Source organism: Malassezia restricta, chromosome VI (genome assembly GCF_003290485.1).
Source record: "Malassezia restricta chromosome VI, complete sequence".
NCBI lineage: Eukaryota > Fungi > Basidiomycota > Malasseziomycetes > Malasseziales > Malasseziaceae > Malassezia > Malassezia restricta.
Window position 1 is genome coordinate 1 of NC_040198.1, and position 25,704 is coordinate 25,704.

At 47.7% G+C, this 25,704-nt stretch overlaps 14 protein-coding genes across 14 annotated transcripts; 6 read left to right on the forward strand and 8 right to left on the reverse strand.

Annotated features, from left to right (window-relative positions):
- Positions 1–354: 354 nt before the first annotated feature.
- On the reverse strand, positions 355–864 carry MRET_3360 (uncharacterized protein; the record flags this gene model as incomplete). Its single annotated transcript, XM_027629987.1, has 1 exon — positions 355–864. One exon carries the CDS (start codon positions 862–864, stop codon positions 355–357), a length of 510 nt encoding a protein of 169 aa, XP_027486127.1.
- A 3,667-nt stretch (positions 865–4,531) lies between these two features.
- Positions 4,532–4,867, forward strand: MRET_3361 (uncharacterized protein; the record flags this gene model as incomplete). Its single annotated transcript, XM_027629988.1, has 1 exon — positions 4,532–4,867. The coding sequence occupies one exon, from the start codon at positions 4,532–4,534 to the stop codon at positions 4,865–4,867; it is 336 nt and encodes a 111-aa protein (XP_027486126.1).
- An 18-nt stretch (positions 4,868–4,885) lies between these two features.
- Positions 4,886–5,851, reverse strand: MRET_3362 (uncharacterized protein; the record flags this gene model as incomplete). Its single annotated transcript, XM_027629989.1, has 1 exon — positions 4,886–5,851. The coding sequence occupies one exon, from the start codon at positions 5,849–5,851 to the stop codon at positions 4,886–4,888; it is 966 nt and encodes a 321-aa protein (XP_027486129.1).
- An 81-nt stretch (positions 5,852–5,932) lies between these two features.
- MRET_3363 (sporulation protein RMD1) lies at positions 5,933–7,354 on the reverse strand (the record flags this gene model as incomplete). The annotated part of the gene is made up of 4 exons (XM_027629990.1): positions 5,933–5,955; positions 5,985–6,007; positions 6,041–7,276; positions 7,311–7,354. The coding sequence occupies 4 exons, from the start codon at positions 7,352–7,354 to the stop codon at positions 5,933–5,935; spliced, it is 1,326 nt and encodes a 441-aa protein (XP_027486128.1).
- A 94-nt stretch (positions 7,355–7,448) lies between these two features.
- Positions 7,449–8,396, reverse strand: MRET_3364 (GTP-binding protein; the record flags this gene model as incomplete). Its single annotated transcript, XM_027629991.1, has 2 exons — positions 7,449–8,334; positions 8,374–8,396. The coding sequence occupies 2 exons, from the start codon at positions 8,394–8,396 to the stop codon at positions 7,449–7,451; spliced, it is 909 nt and encodes a 302-aa protein (XP_027486131.1).
- A 90-nt stretch (positions 8,397–8,486) lies between these two features.
- MRET_3365 (alpha-1,3-mannosyltransferase) lies at positions 8,487–9,755 on the forward strand (the record flags this gene model as incomplete). Its single annotated transcript, XM_027629992.1, has 2 exons — positions 8,487–9,580; positions 9,611–9,755. 2 exons carry the CDS (start codon positions 8,487–8,489, stop codon positions 9,753–9,755), a joined length of 1,239 nt encoding a protein of 412 aa, XP_027486130.1.
- A 4-nt stretch (positions 9,756–9,759) lies between these two features.
- Positions 9,760–11,001, reverse strand: MRET_3366 (DUF218 domain protein; the record flags this gene model as incomplete). Its single annotated transcript, XM_027629993.1, has 1 exon — positions 9,760–11,001. One exon carries the CDS (start codon positions 10,999–11,001, stop codon positions 9,760–9,762), a length of 1,242 nt encoding a protein of 413 aa, XP_027486133.1.
- A 208-nt stretch (positions 11,002–11,209) lies between these two features.
- MRET_3367 (transmembrane protein 33) lies at positions 11,210–12,113 on the forward strand (the record flags this gene model as incomplete). Its single annotated transcript, XM_027629994.1, has 3 exons — positions 11,210–11,212; positions 11,251–11,533; positions 11,569–12,113. 3 exons carry the CDS (start codon positions 11,210–11,212, stop codon positions 12,111–12,113), a joined length of 831 nt encoding a protein of 276 aa, XP_027486132.1.
- An 86-nt stretch (positions 12,114–12,199) lies between these two features.
- Positions 12,200–13,619, reverse strand: MRET_3368 (RAD51-like protein; the record flags this gene model as incomplete). Its single annotated transcript, XM_027629995.1, has 2 exons — positions 12,200–13,527; positions 13,553–13,619. The coding sequence occupies 2 exons, from the start codon at positions 13,617–13,619 to the stop codon at positions 12,200–12,202; spliced, it is 1,395 nt and encodes a 464-aa protein (XP_027486124.1).
- A 110-nt stretch (positions 13,620–13,729) lies between these two features.
- MRET_3369 (DNA-directed RNA polymerase II subunit RPB1) lies at positions 13,730–19,279 on the reverse strand (the record flags this gene model as incomplete). Its single annotated transcript, XM_027629996.1, has 3 exons — positions 13,730–18,829; positions 18,871–19,140; positions 19,193–19,279. 3 exons carry the CDS (start codon positions 19,277–19,279, stop codon positions 13,730–13,732), a joined length of 5,457 nt encoding a protein of 1,818 aa, XP_027486123.1.
- Positions 19,280–19,711: 432 nt separating this feature from the next.
- Positions 19,712–21,308, forward strand: MRET_3370 (ubiquitin binding protein; the record flags this gene model as incomplete). Its single annotated transcript, XM_027629997.1, has 2 exons — positions 19,712–19,915; positions 19,956–21,308. 2 exons carry the CDS (start codon positions 19,712–19,714, stop codon positions 21,306–21,308), a joined length of 1,557 nt encoding a protein of 518 aa, XP_027486165.1.
- A 71-nt stretch (positions 21,309–21,379) lies between these two features.
- On the reverse strand, positions 21,380–24,337 carry MRET_3371 (uncharacterized protein; the record flags this gene model as incomplete). Its single annotated transcript, XM_027629998.1, has 1 exon — positions 21,380–24,337. The coding sequence occupies one exon, from the start codon at positions 24,335–24,337 to the stop codon at positions 21,380–21,382; it is 2,958 nt and encodes a 985-aa protein (XP_027486166.1).
- A 147-nt stretch (positions 24,338–24,484) lies between these two features.
- MRET_3372 (uncharacterized protein) lies at positions 24,485–24,937 on the forward strand (the record flags this gene model as incomplete). The annotated part of the gene is made up of 4 exons (XM_027629999.1): positions 24,485–24,612; positions 24,648–24,800; positions 24,832–24,871; positions 24,899–24,937. 4 exons carry the CDS (start codon positions 24,485–24,487, stop codon positions 24,935–24,937), a joined length of 360 nt encoding a protein of 119 aa, XP_027486163.1.
- Positions 24,938–25,122: 185 nt separating this feature from the next.
- MRET_3373 (uncharacterized protein) lies at positions 25,123–25,644 on the forward strand (the record flags this gene model as incomplete). The annotated part of the gene is made up of 2 exons (XM_027630000.1): positions 25,123–25,177; positions 25,211–25,644. The coding sequence occupies 2 exons, from the start codon at positions 25,123–25,125 to the stop codon at positions 25,642–25,644; spliced, it is 489 nt and encodes a 162-aa protein (XP_027486164.1).
- Between the last annotated feature and the right edge of the window lie 60 nt (positions 25,645–25,704).

Genomic DNA, 25,704 nt, shown 5'->3' on the forward strand with positions numbered 1-25,704 from the left:
CACTAACACTAACACTAACACTAACACTAACACTAACACTAACACTAACACTAACACTAACACTAACACTAACACTAACACTAACACTAACACTAACACTAACACTAACACTAACACACACTAACACTCACACACTAACACTCACACACTAACACTCACACACTAACACTCACACACTCACACTCTCCAAGAATCAGTTCCAATTGCATCATGTCTTCACCGAATATTCGTGCTAATCACTTCTTATCGTCCAAAGCACTGTGCTCCCATCCTGGTTCACAATCACATCTGCAAATTATTCTCTTTCACACCGCTATAAATTACTGCATTGCTTTCATTCTATTACCTCAAAGTTTAAATAATCAGCAATCCAAACATGGCAGCGGTTCCAAATAGTGCTGTCATGACTCCTGCCTTAACACTTGCCGCAGAGTCCCCGTCCTCCTTTGTGTTCATTTCGTCGCGATCATCGCTACCAGCTGTCGATCCACTTTGTGTGCTTACAACCGTCTTCGTCTTAGTACCTGATTCTTCTTTTGTCTTCGCAGAGCCTGCTTCTCCTGCCTTCTTGCAGTGATTGATCGCAGGGCCCTTCTTTTCCACCATTTCATAAATCTCCTCGCACAGTTCAGGACCCTTGCCGCAGCTGAGCTCACATTCCCATCCGTGCAATCCTGGAGAATCATTGTTGCATTTATTCAAGACCTCTTGATCTTGACTTGTCATCGTTGGCGGACGGTGATAATGCATCTTAATAGAGTACTTATCACCCTCACATGACCCGTAAACGTCCACTCGCTTGCTGTATGCGTTCGCTTGAATTGCCAGTGCGAGCGTTGTCAAAATCAATGAGTTAAGATTCATGCCCGTGTTCTTCGCTACGTCTCTCTTGGCTACGTAAGTCTCGCTTTTATAGTATGGATTAACCCATGAATATTTTTTTCAGCCTTTTAAACCCAAGTCACATGAATCGAACCGCCGCAAGAATTTTTCGTCTTTACGGCATATCACTGGTGCTCTTGCGCTCTAGGCGCATACATGTATTTTAGTCAATTTCATGCGTGTCAAAAATTTCGCGTATCGTGTTTCTTGTGCCTGCCCCTTTTTTCCGCCGTGCATAGAGGCGGCACTCTTTGAATGTTGGCGCCGTCAGCCTATGTCAATCCATTCTTTCTATCAAATGACTAATTTTTCCCCTCTGCCCATGATACCTCGCGACTGTCTTCAAAGCTTGATTCTCACACAGCGCAATGGCCTCTCTTGCCTCGAAAAAAAATATGCAGTAACCAAAAAAATGTCTCTACGATGTGCACACGATTTTATAAGCTCGATAGCACAGTAGCTTTGTAAGACATTGTTTCATGTGCATGGCAATCCTTTTTGGTGACTTTGTCTCACATCAACCTGTCCAATTGTTTGACTGCCTTATTGCACTTGGACGGACTTTCAAGCCATTCTGTGATGCTATCAGCTTTGGCTACGCTGGTACCAAGTGCTTTTGGGCTGCTTAAATATTTACATTCTCGGCCTTTCTGTCATGGAACTCGACTCATTCATGTGCAACTTTGACACTCGTCGTATAAACTTTGTCGAGCCCTGCTCATCTTCGCCTTGACTCTCTAGGTGGATGTGATGTTTCCTTAGAATCCCCCCCCCCCACACACACACACGCAATGATGCACACTATTCGCTGATGCTTTGCATACCTCTTGCCTTCATGTTGAATTCATCATATTCTTTTCATGCACCCTATCGATGGAGCATTCCACACATGTGTGCGGCGCCAGATTCCGGGTTCATGTCTACCAAGGCCTTTTCGCCGTTTCGTGCCTTCATCTCCACTTCCCCGCACTGTCTCCTTACACCATAAAATGGTAAAGACTTTCAGTCCCTTCTCCACTCAGTTCTTCAGCTCTGGTGGCACCAGCTTTGGTCTCATGCATTCTTGCCGCCACTTTTCACCTCACCCCTTTCCTCGTTCACCCTGTATCTTAGTTGATTCTTATAATAATGGTCCTGTCTAAAGCCTCTACACTTCGTGGGGGCCGTGCTAGCCCATTCCCTCTCTAGACTTCCTCTCAGATCTTGTCTCGACCCAGTTGCCCTCTTTCTCTCTGCACTGACAGGCAATTTTCTCCATCTTAACAGTGTAAGATTTAACTGATCCTTGCATTTTGCCCAATGGAGCCTTTTTCCAGTTTCATTGCTATGGTGACTTAACGTTATGCCGCGTTTTTCTTATGCCTTAATCGCTACTCCGTCAATAAGCATTCTTCCTTCTGGCTCATAACCACGAGTCTATATATGCCATAAAATTGATGCACAATACTAGCCCTTGCTTCTTACTGTCGGTTATGCTCCTTCCATCCTCCTTCGAGTCCCCCGTTTCACCCTGCCCGTCGCAGTGCCGCGTCCAACCCGAATATCACACGCTAGCACGGCTCTTCCTTCCAACTGCGACTGCCTTGAGTTTTTATAATTGTGCGTGGTCTGATTTGATTATCGGCTACTTTATCGCTTGCGTGTGCCTGTGGCTGTTGTCCTAGCTTGTCCAAGCTCGTAAGCAACGGCTTTTGCAGCCTTGCCCCGTGAATGTAAAGTACCACGAGTCCATCAAGCCTGCATGCATCCGCGCTACCAATGAGTCTGTAATGTCCACTGCATGGCGGTCCTGGATGACTCGCCTTACATGCGCTGCACTCACAATGTCCCTAAAGACCGTCGATAAGAAGGTCGTGGCCACTGTAATCGCCATATCATTGACTCCGCGCTTGTTATCCTAGGACCTGCCCTCGCTGTGCTTGAACCAGCAGCTCTTCATTGCCTCTTCATCGCCTCACTCTGCGCATGAATGCTACCTTGCTGCTGCGACCTTCGAATGTCGTGCGTGCAAAGCTTGCTGCTTTATGGACAAGGATCACCCTCGCCGTATGAGCCGGTTCGAGTGAAAAGAACAGGGTATCGAAGCTTTAGCATGGCTCTTGCATGCAGACGTTTTCCATCTTTATGGTGTCAGTATTACTTTAGATGTATCCCTTGTGGTGTCTATGTTTGGCAACTCTGCTGTGCTCATCCGTTCAAGAGGTCTGGTGTTGCTTTTGCAAATGGATACAAATCGGGCCCTTTTTGGATTATCCAGGTTATAATTCAAGACTCCTCGTGGAGGCACACCAACCCGATGAGAAACATGTCCAAGAAAGCAACGCTGGTAATGTGCGGGCAAGAAACCACCTGATTGTTGAACATGCCACTTCAAAGATGCACTGTGCTTCACAGGAAAGCGTCCAAACATTAGGCTATCTCGAGTTTCATCTTACTTGACACATTTTTTTGCTGAGACATACCACGCTCACAGACTCTCCCACAGACCCCCTTTCTTCCATGCCCACCTGTATTTCGCGATGTTTTCACACCAAGTAGCGGGTGAAAAGATCGAAACAGAGATGTTCGACTTGTCATTGTCATTCTGCTCTCGATTATAATATCTCCTATCATCAAAGCGCACCTACATCAATAGGAGGCACATTCTCCTCTATTTCGCTAGTCGCGCTCTTGCGCTGGCTATTATCGTCCAGTGCGCATGCAAATCAAAAAGTCATTCTTTTTCGAGAAACAGCGAGCGAGCGCCTTTAGCACACCTGTGCTGAATACTGGTTAGCAATGAAAAAGGGTCCCTTTTGGTGAGCGCTGCGCCCACTAGCCTGCTAAAAACAGTACGGAAATAAAATCAGGGCTGAAGCAATCTTCGCATCTTCGCCTTGTTACTTGTTCCCTTCAGTGGCTTAAATTGCTGTTACTGCATCAGCAGCATGGAATCGCCTCTTCATGCCACGGTATTTCAACAGATTCGAATATGGTGCATGTGCTGCGCATCTGCGCTGGCATTGTCACTGCACATGCGTGTTTCTTCATAATTTACACATTCTGCGATGAGACGCTATACGTGAATCAACAGGCGGCACACGCAATACAGGGCTGTTGTACATGGCAGATGCTTCAGGACCAATTCACAGCTCGAATGCGACCTATATTTCAAATTTGTATCACACTCCGCGTGCAGTGCACGCACCCCAGGTACATGGAGCTAAAAGTGGCACTATACGAACAGAGCGAATCATGCGAAATGCGGAGCTGACATGATTCTGTGGGGAGAAACATGATCCATCAACAAAATGCTTGGCATATGGGCCTACGGATTGATTTCCACTGTGTAGTGCTGCATGCCCTGTATATCATCTAGGCTATGCATGCGCTTGGATGCACCTGTCTTGGCATGCGAGTTCTTATTCTGAAATTTTCGGCCCAGTTCTAGCTTGTAGCGCTGGTCGAGACAGCATAAGATGAGTAATCAACCGTCAATACTATTTTTCATTGGCGCGTTCTATGCACGACTTGCTCGGTTGACTGTGCTTTTTGGCTTGTCATGATTGGCTTGCGATGAAACGACCATAGCACGAACTATGACAGAAGTTCGAAAAATTTAAATGAATATATATACTAATGGCTAGCTGACAAGCAATCTTCACTAGAGATGAAGTTTATTGCCATCCTCCTCGCAGCTATAGGCGCGGCAGCTGCTCGCCCAGTCGCGTGCCCCTCTGGCTCTTCAAAGGGTGCTTCCTGTGCTGTCGGCGAGCCAGAGATCAACTCCAAGCCAACATTCACCACGGTAGCTTGCCCCCCTGGTTCGCCTAAGGACGCCGTGTGCGCCGTTGACATCCCTGAATACCGCACTCTCCCGGAGGGTAAAGACAAGCGTACAATGTCTACTGTCTATGTTACATCAACTACGGGCACTGTCACTATCCACAAGCCTTCTACCACCGAAGATGTCACGAAGACAGTCGTAGTCACACAAACAGCATGATTCTAGTACTATAGACAATTACTGTGGAATTACTGTCACCGACATGGGTTCTGATGTTCTAAAATGTGATTGGGGTACGGATCCCGTTGGGTATGACTGCACCATGGCCGAATCGAGGGGTTGGGAATGTTGCGTTTGGCTGAAGACCTCTGCACGAACTTCTGGAACGTGCCTACCGTGCTCAAATAGTGGCATCGTCTCACTATTGGCCAGCAGGACGACATAAGCCAAGTCTGGAATGATCGAAAAAATGTAGTACAGCGGCGTGATGAAGAACAAAGGAATGAGTACAAAACAAACGGTAAGAAAAATGGTCTTGACAAGTTCAACTGTGAGCAACACGATCATAAACACAAGCATATTGTCCAACTGCTTATGGCTTGTCACAAGAGGTGCATATCCGAGCCTTGATTCCATTGTGCTCATCACAATAGCGCGCTCTTCCATCGATGGTTTCATTCGTCGGTGGATGCCCAAGTATACGTTCGATGTAAGCCACATGACTAGGATGAGCGCTAGGTAAACCACCCAAATGGTCGATGCGACCCAGATACCGGCAACAAGCAAGCCAGCAAGAACCACAGAGACAACTCCGATCACCACGTTATTACCATAGCCGCGGTCAAACACCCGCTTGCCATAGTACCTGTCTGCAATCCAGGTCCATCGAACCAGCATGCTGTACATCACGCCAACTGCTACAGCAATGGCAGCAGAGTACACCATCAATGCAATGAATGCATCTGTGATGTCTGAATAGATGCGAAGTATAAAAGCACCAACCTGTAATGCGCACACGGCGAATAACAAAAAGTACTCAAATCTGGGTCGACGCGCAATGGCGTAATAAAGAAACACTAATCCAAATATACCAAACACAATGGACAAGAAAATATGCACACTGGGATCATGATATGCATCGAATACATCCTTGGTACAGATAGGAAAGAGCCCATCAACTAGGGGTGTATTCGATTCTCCCATGACGTCTTCTGTCCAACGATGCAATGTGTCATGGATGTCAGTTTTTTTCTAACTCGCCCCGATCTACATAGCCACGTGGGGTTACGCGTACAGGTCCACCAACACTGTTTCGTCAGCCAATGCATGCACGCACTTGTCGCCACGCCCAATATAATCCTGCGTGCCATTAGTCATGTTGCTTACACGTACTCTAACACGATCAATATGATTACAATAATTTCCAGCCATTCTGAGTGACTTGATGTAGCCTGATCCTTCAATAATTGTAGCATGTCTTGCAGAACCTCAACACGAATATTCAACAGGTCAATTCGTGGCTGAATCTCCAAGTAACTTCGTGCCGCAGCGTAGAGCGGTTCGAGATCCGGCTGCGACCAAAAGATCTCGGGCGAGTCCACCACCGAGCCGACCAGGTGGATATTCATCCGCAGAATGAACAGGTGACCAATATTCTTCATAATGTCAATGGGCGGCATGCCAACTTTGCCGCTCTCCGCAATACTCCGCGGAATGTCCTTCGTCGTATCAATAGTGGCCTCGATCACACTCTCAAAAAAGCTAATTTTTGTGGACTGAGCCAAAGCATGCGAAAGAGATAACTTTGTCATATAGCTCGATCCACGGCGCAATGTAATCACGTCGTTGTATATACGACTGTAGTCAGCCAAATACCAACTGAGATCTTCGCACTCGACGTCTTCAGCAGCGAGCCGCTCCACTTCAAACTTGCGCAGCTCACGAAGCATTCTCTTTTCTTCCGTTAGAGACATGCCCCAGATGACAACCGTGCCATATTCCATGAAAAACACCTCTGGCACGTAATGCACAGGCTTTCGCACCAATGACTGAGCAGGCGGCGTCGTTTCCTGCTTTGGTCTCTCGCTGCCACCCTCGCCTTCTTCCGTGATGGTCTGAAGACCATGATCAAGTGCAGGTGAATCTTGATGGAGTTCCGGCACACCTAACAGGTCACCAGTGGGTGTCCTACTATGATCCAGTCGGAACGGAGGGCGCCCCCGTTCCAGCACCCATGGTGATGTGCTTGGCAATCCACGGGCTTCATCAACGTGCTGATACGTGTAAGTCGTGTAGACACACTCGTCAAAACGAATGACGTTCGTCTCATGCGACGCTTTCCGGGTTTGGAGCCATCGAATCAGTTCAGGTAGTTTGTACGACGTAGCCGTGCTGTAGGCTGTTACCCGAGGCAAACGTGAGCGCGCCTTTCGTGTTAAACGCAAAGCATCACGGCGCATATTACCTTCAGGTATATGATGCAAATGCGACATATCCTCATTATTGATGTCGCCATCATCATCCCAATACAGGACAGCGGGCGTATCCTCCATCTCGGGCACGGCTGCCTCCGGGTTGCGCTCCGGCTCTTCTGGTAGGATTTTGTGCTTCAAAGAGCCTTTAGTTGTTCTATATTATATTAATGCAATACAGCTATACATACCTTTGTGGTCCTGCTTTACCGGCGAAGGTCGGATCAAGTGTCATGGCATTACACGGCGCAATGTCAACGTGGAGCCGGCCGATAATTCGAGTGATTGCGCTCAAGCAAAAATCGGGCCATCGGGCCATATTAGGGTGACTACAATGAGGTGTAGTCTATGTAAAAGTCGTTCTGTAGCCTAATCACGACCTCAGCCATATACAAGCATTCTGCAACTTCACGAGACGGCATTCCACCCCTACAGTTTGACAGGCTCTGTACAGAAATTTCCTTGCCTGCGCCCCTCTCGATCGCTGCCTCGAATCGTTCTAATCTCAGTACTCGTCGCTGATTGACCTTAGATCGTCGCTGCTCTATTCGAGCATCTGTAGGTATATTGGGAGATGTTACGGTCGTCGGATCGGACATGAATCTGCCATCATCATTTTCACCTTGTTGATAAGGTCGTAGCCGAAATACGTCCCTGTGCAAAGGCGGTGCAAGTCGTATGAGTGGTGTGTCCCGTGGTATCTGCACACCTACCACCTCAGCATCTGGGAGACCAGCTTCTATTCCCAAATGTACTCGTGCCTCGTCGTCATCAGACAAAATGTGCACCGTTGGTCCGTCATCCTCACCTGTGCGGATCATCATGAGACGGCAGATTTCCGGCTTGGCATCAAGAACCTGAGCCATAGCACACAGGTTTGCAAGACTCTTTCGCATGTCTTCTCTTGGTATCCCGGCCAATGTACCGTCGTCTAATACACCCACTTCATACATACAAAGCCCATCCCCCTCGGTGAGTCGCCAGTTGAGCTGCGTCACCAGTCGGTCAAACCGATCAGCAGAGGAAGGAAGAATTTGGAACTTGTACTCGACATTTCCTGTTCCATCTTCCTCTGGTTCAAGAGAAGACAAGTACTCTATGCGTGTTTCTTCATTCTTGGTCAGCATTGACAAGGCGTTAGGACAGCCTCGAATGGGTTCATCGCTCTTATCTCCATGTCCCATCATGTTTGAGGCACACCAAAGAGAGCCATTTCTGAATGTAAGTCGCTAGATATATTCTGGATATACATACCTGCTCTGCTCTGAGCCAAACATGAGAAATGACTCATGCCTTGGTGACTCTGATCAACACTGTAGCGGGGAGGGAGACACGTTCTCCACTCGGCACAACTTTGCACCTTATACATGACCCACAAACGGGCACGGTATTCTGCCACCCTTCTCCATCATCTTCACGCTCTTTTTATCGCACATACAGGATATGTGCCTCTTACATTTCTTGTATGCACGATTGACTGCCTATTAACGGCAAGCATCATTCGCTTCGTCCCATACACAGAAATCGATTTTCAAACCTATCTCCAGCAGGCGCAATTGTTTTTGGATGGTGAGCGTACCTACACCTATATCGATCCTCCGAACGGGACCGGTCCTTGCGTTTACCCGGCCGGCCACTTGTACGCGTACGCTATTTTAGACCACCTTACCGATCACGGTGCCTATTTACTACCAGCACAAGTCACTTTTGGTATCTTGTACATATCCACGTTGTTCCTTGTTTCCCAACTCTATCGTTTAGCCAAAGCACCACCCATTTTGATCCTATTCTTGGCATTTTCCAAGCGTTTACACTCAATTTACCTCTTACGCCTTTTTAATGACCCTCTTTCTATCTTTTTCATGTATTTATGCATGTATCTTTTGTGTTGTCGCCGCTGGAAAGCTGCGTGCATTTCATACTCGCTCGCTCTTTCAATCAAGATGAATGCATTGCTCTACCTTCCTGGTCTTTTGGTAATACTGTTCAGGGCCATCGGTGCTACATCCACCATGTTGCATGTCGGTGTTATTGTTGGTGGAACTCAAGGTATCCTAGGTCTACCTTTCATTTTGCGAGATCCTCAAGCATATGTATCCAATGCCTTCGACTTTTCTCGCATGTTTCTGTTTAAATGGACGGTCAATTGGCGGTTCCTGGGTGAAAAAATCTTTTCACACCCAGCAACATCCAAAGTGTTGCTTGGATTACACGTTTTCATTTTATGCGTCTTTGGCGTGCATCAATGGACCAATATTTCGAAGGAGGGATGGAAATGGGTCTCATCCAGATGGAAAGGCGATAGTCATCCGATGACTGCATCCTTTATCGTGCGGGTGCTGTGTACGAGCAACCTTATCGGTATGACTTTTGCACGCAGCCTTCACTATCAGTTTTACAGCTGGTATGCTTTCCAACTTCCACTCCTGACATGGTCCACTACATGGTCCCTGCCACTTCGGTACGTTGCCCGTGTTACTCACAAGTGCAGCATCGCGATCCCTGTCATAATCGAATGGTCATGGAATGTATTCCCCTCGACAACATTGTCATCAATATCCCTATTTCTCGCACATACAATGCTCTTGATCGGGCTATGGACAAGGCGCGCCCGTACGCCCATGCATATTAATTAGGTTCCTAGACAATCTTCTTGCCGTCCGGCAAATATTCTGCTTTCACGAACTTGCCACCATTTTGCTCAAGTATCACTTGTGCACCACGCCCCAGGCCAGTGGAGGCACGTGGGTCCCAGGGAAGCCAGCCTGGGTACAAGCCTCTCAAGCGAGAATTAATGGCAGGACACCAATCCACAAGGCCCGCAAGCTCAGGTGCCGTGCTTGAGTAGGGAGGGAGGCGACGGCCACTATTTCGCTTCCTGCGTTTTTCCAACAGTCGTCCATAGCAACCATACATATCGACCTCGAAAAGATCATATGCAGAATCATGCAATTTGGGTATGGAAGGACTGTTCGGCTCATCATCGATGCCCACGTAATTTAGGCGTTGTGTACCGCCAGGAATCAGCTTGTTCGAGGGCCAACGAAGAGCATGTGCATGCAAATCGACAAAGCGACGCTTCTTGAACTCATAACTCACCACTGTAATCTTTTGGGGATATGTGCCGGTGAACTCATAAAACCGAGCAATACTGAACAGAAAATTCTGGAAGCTGTCCAAAGCGTAATCTTCCGTTGTCATTCGCAAGCGGCCAAGGTCGAAATGCTCATTAGTACTCATGTAGCGTGAGGCACGCGCTGTCTCGGATTTGTCGAGTGGCTCAAATGGCAGACGAGACTGAGATGGGTCTTCTTGTGAATCGCTAAAAAATGGCAATCCTTTAGACATTGTCAGGGCTAAATGATAGTAAGATTCGGCCTCTGTTTTCCACGACTGTCGACGAGTCTGACCACCACTAAACACGAGCAAACTAGACTTGTCTTCAACAGCGATTTTTAATCCCTCTTCAATATGCTTGACGAAGGTTTTCACGCTTCCTCCTCGCTGATAGTCTTCAAGTAGCCAGCTTGTGTCATTCATAATAAGTGCTGGGTCATCTCCTTTCCATATGGCATGACCTGCCACTATAACCAAATGTGTCAGTGGAGACTCCTGAGCACCAGGGTATGCAGGCACAGAATCGCGCAGGTGTATGTTGAAGGCCGGGTGTTCGTCAGCAGATTGAACATTTGATACGACAGGAACATATACCTTACGGCTTCTGGTGTTGAAAAGCAATGAAATTATAAGGGCACAAGTTAGTAATGCGACACCCAGGTTCGTGACTCTAGAGCGGGCAGACATCCGTGCGTGCATTCGTGTCCATACACCGCGATCCAGGACATGCCTTTGAATGTCCGACCAATGCTGCGGGAGCGACATGTCCGGAGCCTCGCTGCTATAGGAAGCTCAAGTTAAAAACACCTCACGTCTCTGGTGCCGTAACCGCGCCAGCAAGTTTCAAGACTTGGATACCTGCAGCGTAGGATTGACGGGCCTTAATATCGGCCGAGAAGTTAGTCAGCACACTTGTCGTTGCCCGACCACCATATGACGCGGCACATCCACTTTCGCCCACTGACCAAGTGAAATGGTACGTATTGTGCCTGCCGCACAGATCTGACATGAAAGCTAAAAGCTAGTGCTCCGCATCTTGTCTGGGCCGCTGGTCACTTTCTCACCTTCTTTGCCGGTATGCGATACTGGCTTGCCGTGGCTGCATTCTCCTGGACCGGTTACGATTTGTGGTACCGCCTGGCGTATCTCGGTGCTATAGTCAGCTACGGCGTCGTCATCTATAAGAGCTTTGGTGTTCCACGCACAGAAAAGTCGTATTTGCAGCGTGCTCTCATGGATGAGAACGTCCAATACCTGGTGATCGCAATGTATTGGTGTTGGATCAAGCCTATTTCCTGTATGTGTAGCAAGTCGCGTTCTAACTTTGTGCAGTGACTCTTATCCCCTACATCACCTTTTCTCTCTTCCATCTTCTCACGTTCACCCGCACTACCATTCTACCTTCCATGGTGCCTGCAGCACGGAATGCTGATGGCACATCTTCGCCTGCAGGTGGCGACCTATCCAAGTCTATTCAGACTTGGGTGAAGCAGAATTATGACCTTGCTATGCGCTTTGTGTCGTACTCTGAGGTGATTATTTTCATTCGTGTTCTTTTTGGAGCCATTCTGTTTCGCAATTCGCTCTTGGCCCCGCTTCTGTATGCACACTTCTTGCGCCTGCGCTTTTATATGAGCAGCTTCACACGTGCTGCGATGCAACATGTTCGTGCTGAGCTCGACAAGATGACGCAGCATCCATCCTGCCCTCCCGCACTCCGTAAAGGATACTTGATGCTCACAGACTTAGTTACGCGTTACGCTTGCACTGTGCTCAGTATTAGTAGGAACCAACCCGAACCTGCTAATACTGCTAACCGCACAGCAGCCGCCTCAGCTTCTTCGCCGGCGGATCCAACCAAGCTCAAAACTCGCTAGACATTCATTGACGTATCTTCTTATATAGTCTACATCCCAAGTAGCTGGCATTCCATACATTGGCATCCTGCATGTATTCTTGATTGCTACTTGAAAGAAGCTTGAATACCTTGGCGGGTGATTCTAATATACACTTCTCCATTACTCTCCGTGCACAATGGCGAGAATACGACTCGAAAACGACGTATTCCATGGTCATTCCTGCTTTTATTTCGATCATGTGTCAACAGGAATCGCGCATTAATGCAATTTGTCCATACTAGGCCTAGTTGAGCCACCTTTGAATCCCGCTCAGCAAGAAAAGTGGTCATGGTTATGTCACAATTTTCTTTACGCGGAACATAAGCAAGCAGCCCCGAAAAGTGGGCCGCCTGTAGGGTATAATTCAACGGAAACGAAATGGTTTGTTGCCATTTACGATATGGTATCTCGAGATCCGCTTTAGACCATGGAATCTCATCATCAGCAAGCGCTCGCTGCACGAGGGCTGCATCTTGGGCAAATGCATCATTTACATGATTCGTGACGATGACGGCTATAGTTCCGACAGCTAGCCTTTTCAGCAAACTCGCCAATTCATGCAGTCTGAAGGCACGAACACTGTGAAATGATGCAGATGTTTCTGGAAGAGCTGTTTCATGAAAATCCTCTTGAAGGAGAGGTGGTATACTGTCTACCACGACGAGCTCCACAGGATTCGACGTGTGTCTCTTTCTTGTTATAAGACCAGGCAAAGTATAACGTAGCAGATGCTCTGCTGTGTCAAATGTAAAGGCGCACGCCAAATACACGTTCTCGAGTACCAGTCTCACACCGTCTTCCACACGATTGTGTATATAGTCTGCAGGGTAGGTACCCTGTTTTTCGTACCATTCGCCTAGAATCTCTCGAGCCATTTCAGCCATTCGATTCACCATATGCTGGGCAGCACTTCTTCCTTTGGTCGCTATCAGTGCCACAGTTCTTCCACTTCCACCACTTATGACAGAATGGGCTGCCGGTCTGTGCATTGTAGTGTGCAACCCTAGCGCTGTACAGACCGCCACATACAAACAGAGCTGAGTTTTCCCAACAGAGCTTTCGCCCACAACCTCTGATACCATTCCTCGAGCAAATCCACCATTCAAGCACGCGTCGAGCGTAAGAACACCTGATGATACAACCCCGGGCTGGTTTTCACGTACAGATTGCATTCCAAAGCTTACATCTTTACTTTCTTCATCTTCTCCTGGAGTTCCTAAAACAACAGAATCTTCAAAACCGTCCAACAAATTCCAGATAGAACATTGCACAGGAGCAACAGCTCGCTCTACCGTCATTCGAATGTGTCTTGCATGGGTCTCTGTAGCATTCAAATTTTTAGCGAGTGATGCTACAGAGTCGCTCAAAATACGCTCCACGCCATCATACCCAGCTACTATTAGCAAGGAAGAACTTACCTCGTCTGCAGAGCGCTTTATCTCGCGCACTAAGCTCACTTATATCTGTTATTACAAGCGGATGCATGTAGCAAGTCACGAATCTCCACACACTTCGACTGGATACAGCTACAATCAATACCTTTTTTGGGTTTTCTAAGGGTCTGTAGATATAGGCTGGGATTCAATAAACTACCCTCAACGTTGCCACGTAGGCTTGCTCGTCATACGACTGCGACGAGGCGAAGCGGCACCGGCAGCCCCACTGCCAGTGGGCGAATACTGCGGCGAAGAGGGTGAGTATTGTGGAGAAGTTGGTGAGTATTGCGGTGAAGTCGGTGAATACTGTGGCGACGTCGGCGAGTATTGCGGAGACGTTGGAGAGTACTGCGGCGACGTTGGAGAGTACTGTGGCGACGTTGGCGAATATTGCGGCGACGTTGGAGAGTACTGCGGAGAAGTGGGCGAGTACTGCGGAGACGTCGGGGAGTACTGAGGAGAAGTGGGCGAGTATTGCGGCGACGTCGGAGAGTACTGAGGGGACGTAGGCGAATACTGCGGCGACGTCGGGGAATACTGAGGAGAAGTAGGCGAGTACTTTGGTCCACTTGCACCCGAACGACGACCCCTTGTTCCAGCTGGTGAAGTTGGTGAGTACTGAGGAGAAGTTGGTGAATAAGCCGGGGAAGTGGGTGAGTATACCGGGCTTGTCGGCGAATAGTTTGGACTCGCAGGTGACATACGAGACGTATACGTGCTTCGCACATTTCCAGCGCCAATCATCGGACTCGAGGGCGAGTAACTTGGACTTGCGGGACTGTAAGCAGGCGAAGTCGCACCAGCAAAAATCTGCGGCGATGTTGGACTGTAAGCCGGTGAGGTCGCACCCGCAGCTCCGACCCACGGGCTCATCGCACCCAAGGCAGGACTTGTTGCATTGTATGCTGGACTCGTAGGCACATACCCAGGCGAAGTCGGTGCTAAGCCATAGCCCGGACTTTGTGCACCGAGTGGCGTACGCATGGGACTTTGTCCCATGCTAAGATAATCACCATAGCTACCTTCATCACCACCCACTTGAACCAAAGGCGAGAAGCTAGCCTGTTGTTGGACGCTGAATCCATCATCAATATTTGGTGAACCAGCATCGTATGGCGTCATACCACCTGGAGTTCGCGAGCCCATATCGTCGTTGTCCATACCCAATCTAGATGCCCAAAGGTTGGCGTAAGACTGATCACGATTCACAACCACATCCTTTAGCATATCAACATCAAGATTCAACTCGAATGAGCCAGTTCCCATAGGCGCCATTTGACCCAGAAGAACATTCTGGCCTACTCCTTTACAGTCATCCATATCACCCATAGATGCAGCTTCCATTAGAATCTCAACCGTTTCTTCGAATGTGCAACGCATCAATGCACCCTGATTAGTACGGTTAATACCATGTCGAGTGATTGCCATGAGTGTGCCTTGGCTCGTCATGATATCCACCAATAAAGCAAGGTGTCGATAGTTGACATACGAACCATCAAACTCAATGACATTGCGAATTTCTTTCAGCAGTGAGCCACGCGCTGCTTCAATTCCAAACACACGGAAAACCTCAACGCAGTTGTTTGAAAGGGTCCGCGAAACATCCACACCATCAACCGCAAGAACATCCTTCAGGTTCGTACCATCTGTTTCTAACACATACTCCTTCAGCGTATCCCATTCACCTGTCTCCGGGTCAAACCGACGCGTCGACTTGTCTTGCTTGACAATGAAAACCTTAGAAATACCAGGTACACCCTTTAGAGCAATGTCCGTCAGCATTTGCTGCGCAAGACTTTTCAAAAACACGTCTTCTTCACCTTGTACTTCTTTGTCAGGATCATTGTCGACAATACGGATACGCAACACCAGTTCTTCCGCGTTGTCTTCCGAATGCGTAACAAAAATATCCTTGCCAAACATGGCACCGATCTTGGAGGCCACCTCTGCCATAGTCAGATTTTTGTCCAGCATCTGCGCACGATCCAATACAAGACGCAATAGCCAAGGAGACTGACGCTCCAGACTAGCTTCTACTTCTTCATCAGGAATAGCAAAGAATGCGTCAACAAAGTCGCGATCCTCCGGGATCACTGTTGAACTCGGATCAGGGTCATAGAACACTTCCACTGCTGACGTAACTGTCTGCAATGTCGTGTACGCCAATGCTGTCTGGATAATCTTGGCCGATTCAGATGACGCGCTATACTTCGGATGCAAGTATACAGTGACCGACGGTGTCTTGATGTTCTCAGCGCAATTGATGATTTCTTTCAATCGAGGTACACCAAGTGTCACATTCTTACTCGACACACCAGCATAGTGGAACGTATTAAGCGTCATCTGTGTTGCAGGTTCACCAATGCTTTGAGCAGCAAGCGTACCGCACATTTCACCAGGTTGTGCAACACTGCGCGCAAACTGTCCCTCGATCTCGCCAAGAATCCATTCCCATGCTTCGCGTGTTAGGTGATGGACCTCAATGACCTGCTTAGTACAAAGGAAAGATCGAAGGTGGATCTTAAATAGCAGAGTAGCATTTTCTTGCATCGTTCGGCTAATCCTATCGTCGCCACGGACAACCAAAAGATTAGCAAGCACACGCTTTAACCCATCCACAATTTCAAACGGCGACAAGTCGCTGGATCTACGCGGATCGATGTGGAAGATCTGCTGAGCATTTAGAACGAGACGGGCGATATTAAGAGGTAAGTACGTATCCACACGGTCTGTTGGGAAAATTTCAGTGCGCAGAGTCTTGCGATCTTTTGCCAATTGCTCAAATTCTTCTTCCAATAATTGTTCCAGCTCAGGAGACCAGTCACCCAGACCTGCACGCAGGGTACCTTTTTTGAATCCACCATGACTAAGATCCACCTTGAAGCGGCGACGGAATTCTTTGTCATTCAATCCGTGAGTTATCAGTTTCTGACGCTCAACCATGGCACCATCAATACCGTCTTCACCATATGCGAACTCAATGACATTGTTGGTCGAGTTCCGTACAGTTCCGTCATAGCAGATAGTCACATCTTCCAGGGCCTTAACGAGTCGGCGCTGAATATAACCTGTTTCTGCGGTCTTCACAGCAGTGTCGATAAGACCCTCGCGACCAGCCATTGCGTGGAAGAAAAATTCATGGGCCGTCAAGCCACGAAGATATGAATTTTCGACAAAGCCACGACTTTCAGGTGTGAAGTCATCTTTGGTAAAATGTGGCAGACTGCGGTGTCGGAATCCGAATGGAATGCGTTTACCTTCGACAGATTGCTGGCCGACACAAGCGGACATCTGAGAGATGTTGATAAATGAACCTTTGGAACCAGCAATTACCATCTGCTTGACGTTGTTCCAGTCTGGCAGGTTTTGCTCAGCGTGAGAGCCGACATCATCACGAGCTTTGTTGAGAATCCGATTAACATTAGCTTCGAAAGACTCACGCAACGTCATACCAGGGTCCGCCTTGAGCCAATCGTGACGGGCAGCCTGAATAAGATCCATAACACCAGCTTTGGCCCTCGCAATGGTTTCATTGATGTTTGCTGTGGTTGCTTTATCAGCCACTGTGTCACCAATGCCGATAGAGAAACCATTGTGCAGAAGCCAATAATTGACAACACGCTGAACACCACCAAAGAAGTCACGACACACGACTGGTCCTCGCTCACGGAAAATAATATGAATAAGACCACCAGCCGAGGATCCAACGACTTTTTTGTTAATCACACCGTACATAATTTCACCATTTTCAATGTGTACACCATCATCTTTTAAAAAGTTGTTATTCGCAGCCTTAGCATCACCCAAGAAGACATTAATACCTTTAGGAATACACAGTGACAGCAGCTGCTTTCCAGACCAAAATGGCTTCGGTTTTAAAATACATGGCTGTGGTACAATTCCGTCCCAATCAGGCAACCACATAAGGATATTTTGGACTTGGTCATAATCCATAAGACAGTCACGAACAGTAAACTTTCGAATGCCACAGAGAGTGTCTTGCACAATACCCATCACTGGCTTGTTAGCTTGAGGTGAGACAATCTGACGAGGGACCCATGCAATCTGCGCCAGCTCTGCCCGGGCTTCTTCACTCTGTGGCACGTGCAAGTTCATTTCATCACCATCAAAGTCAGCATTGTAAGGTGGTGTGACACTGAGATTTAGACGGAAAGTTGAGTAATCCATAAGCTTCACACGGTGAGCCATCATACTCATTTTGTGCAGACTAGGCTGTCGATTAAACAGCACATAGTCACCGTCTTTGAGGTGGCGCTCAACAATCCATCCAGCTTGCAAAGCAATATCACCGCGACGGTTGTACTTTAAGTCAATACGCTCGCCAGTGTCACGAATGACATAGCGAGCACCGGGGTATTCATTTGGACCGTTCCTTACCAGTTCAGAGAGGTAAGCACGATTGTATGGCGTTACACGCTCTGGATATGTAAGGTTACGAGCAATGCTCTTGGGGACACCAACTTGATCAAGTTCAATGTTAGGATCACCCGTAATAACTGTTCGGGCCGAAAAGTCAACACGCTTACCCATCAAGTTACCACGCAAACGACCCTCTTTTCCTTTCAAGCGCGCACGAAGTGCTTTCACAGGTCGACCAGAAGATTGCAACGACTGTGGTAGACCCGCAATGTCATTATCCATGTACGTTGCCGAGTGATATTGTAACAGATCGGCAAAATCATTTAATATGTGAGCAGGCGCACCCTCCTGTTCCATTCGGCGAAGATTAGCACTCGCCTTGATAATGTCAGCCAATTTGTAAGTCAAATCATCCTGTCCCAAACCACTACCAAATTCCGTCACACCTGGACGTACTTGAGGTGGTGGCACAGGAAGCACTGTGAGAACCATCCAATCTGGCTGGGCAAAATCTTCGGATAGACCGAGTGTTACAACATCTTCGGGGGATACCTTCTTTAAAATCGTGTGCACCTCCGATGCAGGAAGGGGACGCTTTTCTGTTTGAGCGATGCGACCAATTTCATCGCCATCTTCGTCTTTACTCTGACGCCATGCCGTAAAGAGCTTCAGTGCTTCTTTCCGGATGGCTGGCTGTTGGCGACCGCATCCTCCATGCCCGATTTTGGGCTGCGTCACCTCCCCGAACTCATCCTCGTCTTTTCCTTCATCTGCTTCACATATGCTGATTTTTGAGCAGTACTCCCAAACTCGCTGAAATCGCCTCTTACGATTAACACGAGTTGATTGTAACAAACTCTTAAATACAGGGTCGGAAATCTGTATGTGTTAGCAGGCGGCTGTGCAAGAGATTTACTCACAGGATCAGCCTTGAGCTTGCCGCAATGAACGCAAACACATTCCAAAAGCTTTTTTACCTTTCCCAAGAAACCAACGTGGAAGACAGGGCGAGCCAAGTCAATGTGTCCGAAGTGCCCCGGACACTCTGCCATGCCTTCACCGCATGTCTGACACTTATAGTTCCTGTCGATGGTGCCTAGCCTTGGATCTGACAGACCTCCGACTCTGTACTTCCCTGTGGCATCATCTTTCACTTCTGGAAACTCGACTTTGCAAACAGAGAATGCACGCTGTAAATAAAGTATTAGTATTCTGCTACCACACGCGACATGTAATACCCACAATCTCCTCCGGACTCAGAATCCCAAATTGTACCTCCTTGACCGGGCGCACGGGAGCCACCGACGGTGCAAACTGGTGACCGATCATCCTTGTTGAACAAGAAAGCAAAACTTGCTCAATAGGTCAGTTAAAGCAACCAGGGGACGGTCTTTCGTGATTCGACCGGAAGGATCCACGCACTACGAAGAGTACGGGTGTGGCCGACGACTTTCGAGTAGACAAACAGTAAATTAAACTGAGTGTCCAGCGAAGACAATCACAACGTTGTTGCGTTTGCTTCGATTTCGCGTCGTCGTCGTCGTCAGAAAGAGGATTCGAATTTCCGCCACCTCTGCTTACCCGTCAGTGGGTTGCGTGTTTCCAGTCGTCAGGCGCTGTTTGTAAAACACGTGTTCAGCGATCATTGATCCAATCAATTATCTGCTTTATCACCTGCGATGGCAGTCACACGTGACTAACTCGACGACATCCACGCCGCTCGCCACATGTGGGTTGATACGCACGGCTCACCCACACTATATGGTTTTATCCAAGTCTGAGTTCCGTGAATTGGTGCAAAACGCGACATCTCCGCTTATACCATCCAGTCATGAGGATATATCTGCTTTTTGTGAAATAAGCGATGCAATACGAGCGAAATGTGTCGCACCTCAATTTGCCATACAAGAACTTAAACAACGACTAACTCACACGAATCCAAATGTCCAAATAGTAGCGTTGAGTGTATGTGAGACAACGCCTTGATGTATACTAACACTTTTAGCTAACAGATTACTGTATAAAAAATGGAGGTATTCATTTCATTCGGGAAATTGCCAAGCCTGATTTTATGGAATCTATAATATCGGTGTTAAAAGAACGTTCGAATTTGGAAATATCTGTTAAAGCCAAAATGTTGCAGTACTTACAGGATTGGAGACACATCGCTAAATCAAATAAGAAAGAGCTAGGCTTCATCATCGAAGCAGTCGAGGGCCTAGAAAGGGATGGCTTTGAGCTCCCACCTCCAAATCCCATCACGGCTGAATCGGGTAAAGCCTTCACAGAAGCCCCCGTCGCCCCAGAATGGTCTGATAATATGGTATGTACCAAGTGCCGATCTGAATTTGGTACATTCCTGAGGAAACATCATTGCCGCAATTGCGGTCGTATTTTCTGTTACAAGTGCTCTACAAAAACTATGCCCCTTCCATGGTACAGTGTAAATGATCCCGTGCGTGTGTGTGATGGATGCTTTCAGCGAAAATGTCCTGTTCTCAAACCTTCTGAAAGTGACACAGACCAGGTCTCTCCCTCGAAGCCGTCGAGAGCTGAAGATGATGAGTTGGCCAATGTTATGGCGTTGTCACTGAAGGAGTACAATGAGCGACAATCTGCATCTGTCACTGTGAATAATACTTCGACGCAATCGAGAGCTCCTGAAACAACAGATGCAGAAGATGACCCAGAGCTCGCTGCTGCTATTGCTGCGAGTCTCTATGAATTAGACAAGCGCAAGCCAAAAGAGATAATGCAACCCGAGGTGCCGGCCTCAAAAAAAATCCCAAACACTCCAAATGCACTTTGCGGCAAATCACCTGCTGAGCGTGCCTTGGAGGTGGATGTTAACGATTTGGACAATATACTCACATTTTACGACACTGTTGTACTGTCGAATGCTTCATGGATTTCTAAAGTTCCCAGAAGTGGTATACCTCAGCCTGTACAGAACATACAAGATAAAGCTGCAGCATCCCGATTCAATGTGGCTAAGAAATCAGACTATGGACATCGACGTCTTCGAGAATTAACGAATTTACACGAAAAGCTCTCAGAAGTTGTAAAAATGTACGATACACTGTTAGATAAACAGTTTGAGGGAGGAGTCTCTTCTCATATTGCGACACGACAACCAGATCTGGCTCCCATGCCTACCGTCCACGATTTCCCCTCGGCGCCATCCGACCCTTTCTCCGAACCATTTTGTGCATCTGCGCCGGTCATTCCGGAGAGCAAATATATTTCAAGTGACCCAATTATGACATCTTTTGAGTTGCAGAAAAAGGACCCCGGAGTGACGAGCAACCCTGCGCATGATTTGACTCCGGCTCCAGAACCATTGCTGATCGATTTGTAAAATAACTCAACCTCAGTAATTCCACTTTTAAAGATAGGATAACTATTTCAATCTGGAATATTGATGCGACATTATAGGGATTGTGTCTGAGGATCGGCGCCCAAAGGTTCCACATTGACAGATGCTGGCTTTTTGGCAAAGAAAGACATTTGCGACAAGACACTAGACGTTAGTGTCGAAAAAGATTGAATGGCTCTTCCGGCAGCCGTCTCCGCAGGCTGTTCCACTTGCACTTCGAACAGGTGCGTACGAGTATGTAGCCATATAGCTAGTGGTGTCACGCCCACGGCATATATTAGTCCCCAGATATAACTTTGTAACCAAACATCGCTCTGTTTCGTCCATTCAAATGTACATATTTGGGGTGCTGGGGCAGGTGGTATGACGTGCAAAGGCGATTGTTCACGCAAGAAGAATGCTAGCACTTGCTCGTGTGCAAATGAGCCACTCGACACTGACGGGTCCGCTGCACAAAATTCATTCACACGAGGAACGAGATATTCCAGCAATGGGTCCAATACATCGAAATTAATGGTTGGGAGCCAAGTATCAATCCACTCCTGCGTAGGAACAAATCCATTCTTTCCAATGGTTAAAGCGACGTGATCCAACTCTGCCTTGGACAATGGTCCCGAAGATAGGAGCGAGGAAAGTGCTGGTGTTTCTGTCGTCTCAGTTTCCATGAAAGCTGTTTGTTCTGGAACCTCTGTGGCAGGCACATCTGTCTTGCTCATATCTTGATCTTTCTCCTCACCTTGAGCCACCTCTTTCGCTACCTTGTCACTGTTCTCTGGGTTAGCGGCGCGGTCCTTTCCAATGTTTTTGCCTTGGGAAGCAATCTCTTCCTTTCCTAAATTGTTTTCTGTACTTTCCACATTTCTTTTGTCGCTTCCATTTACAGACTCTGCCGTTTCCTTTGAATAGCCATTGTGTTCAACTCTGCCTTCTTCTGTCTGACAAGATAGGGTATTTTCATGGTCCGATTTGGTATTCATATGATATGTTTCTTCCGAAGGAGTCGGAGGTAGGTCCTTCAGCTTCACATGATTTTTTGCATGTTCACGAGCAAAATAGATCATACTGAGCGCCGAGTTCAGCTTAAAGGAATGAGTACGTTCAATGATGTGTGCCGAACGAACAAGAATGTACACCAAATGGACATTGGAGCTGTAATTGTACTGTACAACACGCGACAACGTCTCCAGAAACAACCCGAGAAGATAAGGATGACTTGGGTCGCTGAGCAAAAACTTAGGGGAAGCAAGCTGATGTAACAGCTGCTCAAGACGCGATGCAGAAGCCGCCGATATGCCTTGCCAAAATGGAGATGTATTGTACAGGATCAACAGAATGCTGGAGTAAAGGGGAGTCAAGTGCCCGGAGCTGCCTGTGATCAGGAGATAAGTGCCCTCAATCAAAACGTCTAGAGCCAACGTGCCTTGTTGGCGCAATAAATGGACAGGGATACTTATGCTTTCAATACTGTTCGGCTTGGATAAAAATTTGGCAAAATCTTTGTATGATGAGAGGTCTTGGAGCATAAAAATTGCCAGCTGGGCTTGACCTAACGTGGCGGGAGAACACTTGTTGGATAGCGCCACGTAGAGAAGCCATGATAACATGTCGAAAGCGATCCTGGGACTTTGTGTCACGGTTTCGCAAAGCTTGCTGTTTGTCCGTATCAAGGTCCAAATCACAACAAGCATCTCGGAAACATGCTCTTCTGGTGCCTTGACGAAAGTTGAGCGGCCATTGTTCATTTCAAAAGCACCACTTGTTACAGCCATACTCTCTCGAAAAATCTTGCCCGTTCCATTCATCAAAAACAAGAAATCACTTTCTCGGTATAGCTTCCTTGCATAAAATAAAAACAGATTGCTGTTCTTCGACGCAGGTTGATATGAAAGCAAAACACACAACATTTCTAGGCATAGCGACGTATACGTGTCTCGGACAGCATCAGCCCCCAAAATTTTCCATCGTTCTGCCTGTCGATAGTTCGCGACAGTATTTAAAAGACTGCAAAGAAAAGAAAGGACCACAGGCCTTTCCAGCTCACACGTCATAAATTCAAGTGCTTGCATGCTCGACATACATAAGGTCTCTTTTGTCACGTACATAGGCTTGGAGAGCAAAATCAGAAGAAGACGCATAATTTCAGTTCGTCGAAGAATATGTTCGTGTGTTGTGTTTTCAAGGTCTACCGGTGATCCAATGCCTGCTTCCCAAATCGTAAAGTGTACACGGCTAATATCGGAATTGTTCGATTCCATAAACTGCTCCTCTGTCCAGGGCATTGTGAACCCAGAATGGAATAAAAGCTCCATTAAAGTCATAATAAGTGCGTGTCCTGTGCTGGGAATAGATTCTGTCGCATCCAACACTGGATCTGACAACGGATCCCACAAAGAGTCGTCACCGTCTGTGAGTATAAATTGACCTTCTGTAGAGCTTGTATCATCTATCCCTTTCGGATCTGCAGGTACCAAAGATTTTTGCGCATTTTTATTTGCACGCATCCGCATGGCGCGCGTCTTGCTGGACCAGAGTGCGCTATGTTCGAGATCCGTAATATCCGTATCACACTTGTCAAGCGAGCCTGCTTCATAAATTATAGGTATGATGCGCGATAAGACGCGAAAACAGTTCAAAGCTTCTTGATGGCGATCACGGCTGTCGGGCGCCTTGGGCACTGTTGCACTAGTTGTGAACAAGGCATTCCATCCTCCAGAGCTGCTAGGTGGCAGAGGCGAAAAGCTCGGATCATTGACCAAGCTTTCTAAATGTAACGTCAATACATCAACCAGAGTGACAATATTTTCTGGTGCGTCCTCGACTACCTTGCGCACATCCTGCACCTTTAGACTGGAAAACACGTCTTCTGCAGAAGAAAACAGGGTCGTGAATTGCACCCAATATCGGTAGTCTGCAGTGGATATATGACGCTCTGTATACAGTCTGGGAATACCGCTCTCGCGTGAGTTTTGGAATATTTCCTTTGGTTTGCTTGAACCAAAGACATGCCACATGCTGTGAGGTAAAGTGCATCGTTCGCATCGACCATCCCACATCCATCCATCGGTGGGTGGACTTATATAATTTTTTATCAGCATGACTTAATTTTAAGTTCGTCGTTTGGGTGCGACGCGCGGAGCGGCCAACTCCCTTTCGAGATCATGCTGGAGCGGCGCGTAGACAAATCAAACCCCAAGAATGCAGGAGTCGTGAAACCTTTTACCACTCCAAATGTATGGAAAGAGGGAAGTAAGGTTGCATCGTATGATGCTTTTTTGAGCACCTTGACGTATGTTGGGAAAGCTCGTGTACTTACTGCTCTAGCATGATGGCATCCATGGCTGTGATCTCAACTGTACCCGATGCAGCAGCGATCAGTCTCATTTGCTCCTCTGCCTTGCTCATCAACGCGAAGCCATTTGCACCTATGAAAGAGGGCGGCAGGGATATGAATTCGAATGCATATGCAAGCTTCTGGTTTGTATGACAACTTTGACTAATACATCAGTTTTGCCCTCTTTATGAACGCATTCCTTATTGCTCGGAAGGTGCGTACTCTTTTGATCTTACAACAGCTTATTGTAATGCCAACTCAAGCCAACTCGTCTCAGTAGCTTCTCATTCCCTACATCTCCCATACAAGTGTGTCTCTTAAGCTCACTGGAGCAGTTCTATAGAGGGTCCATTACCTGTCCTATGCATTTCAACGAGGCGATCGCCTTATCTTTGGCTGCACGTGACATGAGATCGCTTTTGGTCGAGGTTTCAGCCTGTTACCCGTTTCCCCACGTTGCTTGTCATGGCGGCTATTACGGATAACCAATCGTATCTCCTTGCCCACCGCAGCCTCCAAGGTGCGTAAACTATGTGTACAAACTTACGTACAGGCACCCAGATTGCGGCAGTCGCTGCGACACCATTCTACCTAATTCAGTCGATTCGCACCCGCCGTTTCTCTTTGAGGGGCTTGGCCCGCTACAACTGGCTCATCCCTCTCTTGGGTGCAGGTATTGGTGCAGGCGCTGGCTGGACGGAGTCGATTCAAATAAGCGCACCTCTTCTCTCGTATCGTACAGCTGCCATCCGTGCCGACAACGAGCGTGTTCGCCGCGATGATTTCCATCTGATTGGTTCTGTTGTCGGCGCACTTGCTCTCCCCGCTCTGTTCCTGCGCCATGTTGGCCTGTTCAACGGTCTACTTGGCGGTGCCGGTCTTGGCGGTGCGGTTGGCATCCTCTCATACTTTGGAAAGCAGTACTCTGAGGACAAGCTCAAGGAACTGCCTATTCCAGGTACGGAGCAGAAACTCCCACTCCCATAGATGCAAATCTCATGCCTCTCTTTACGATGAAATACAGTACGAATCATTTCGGTACTATGC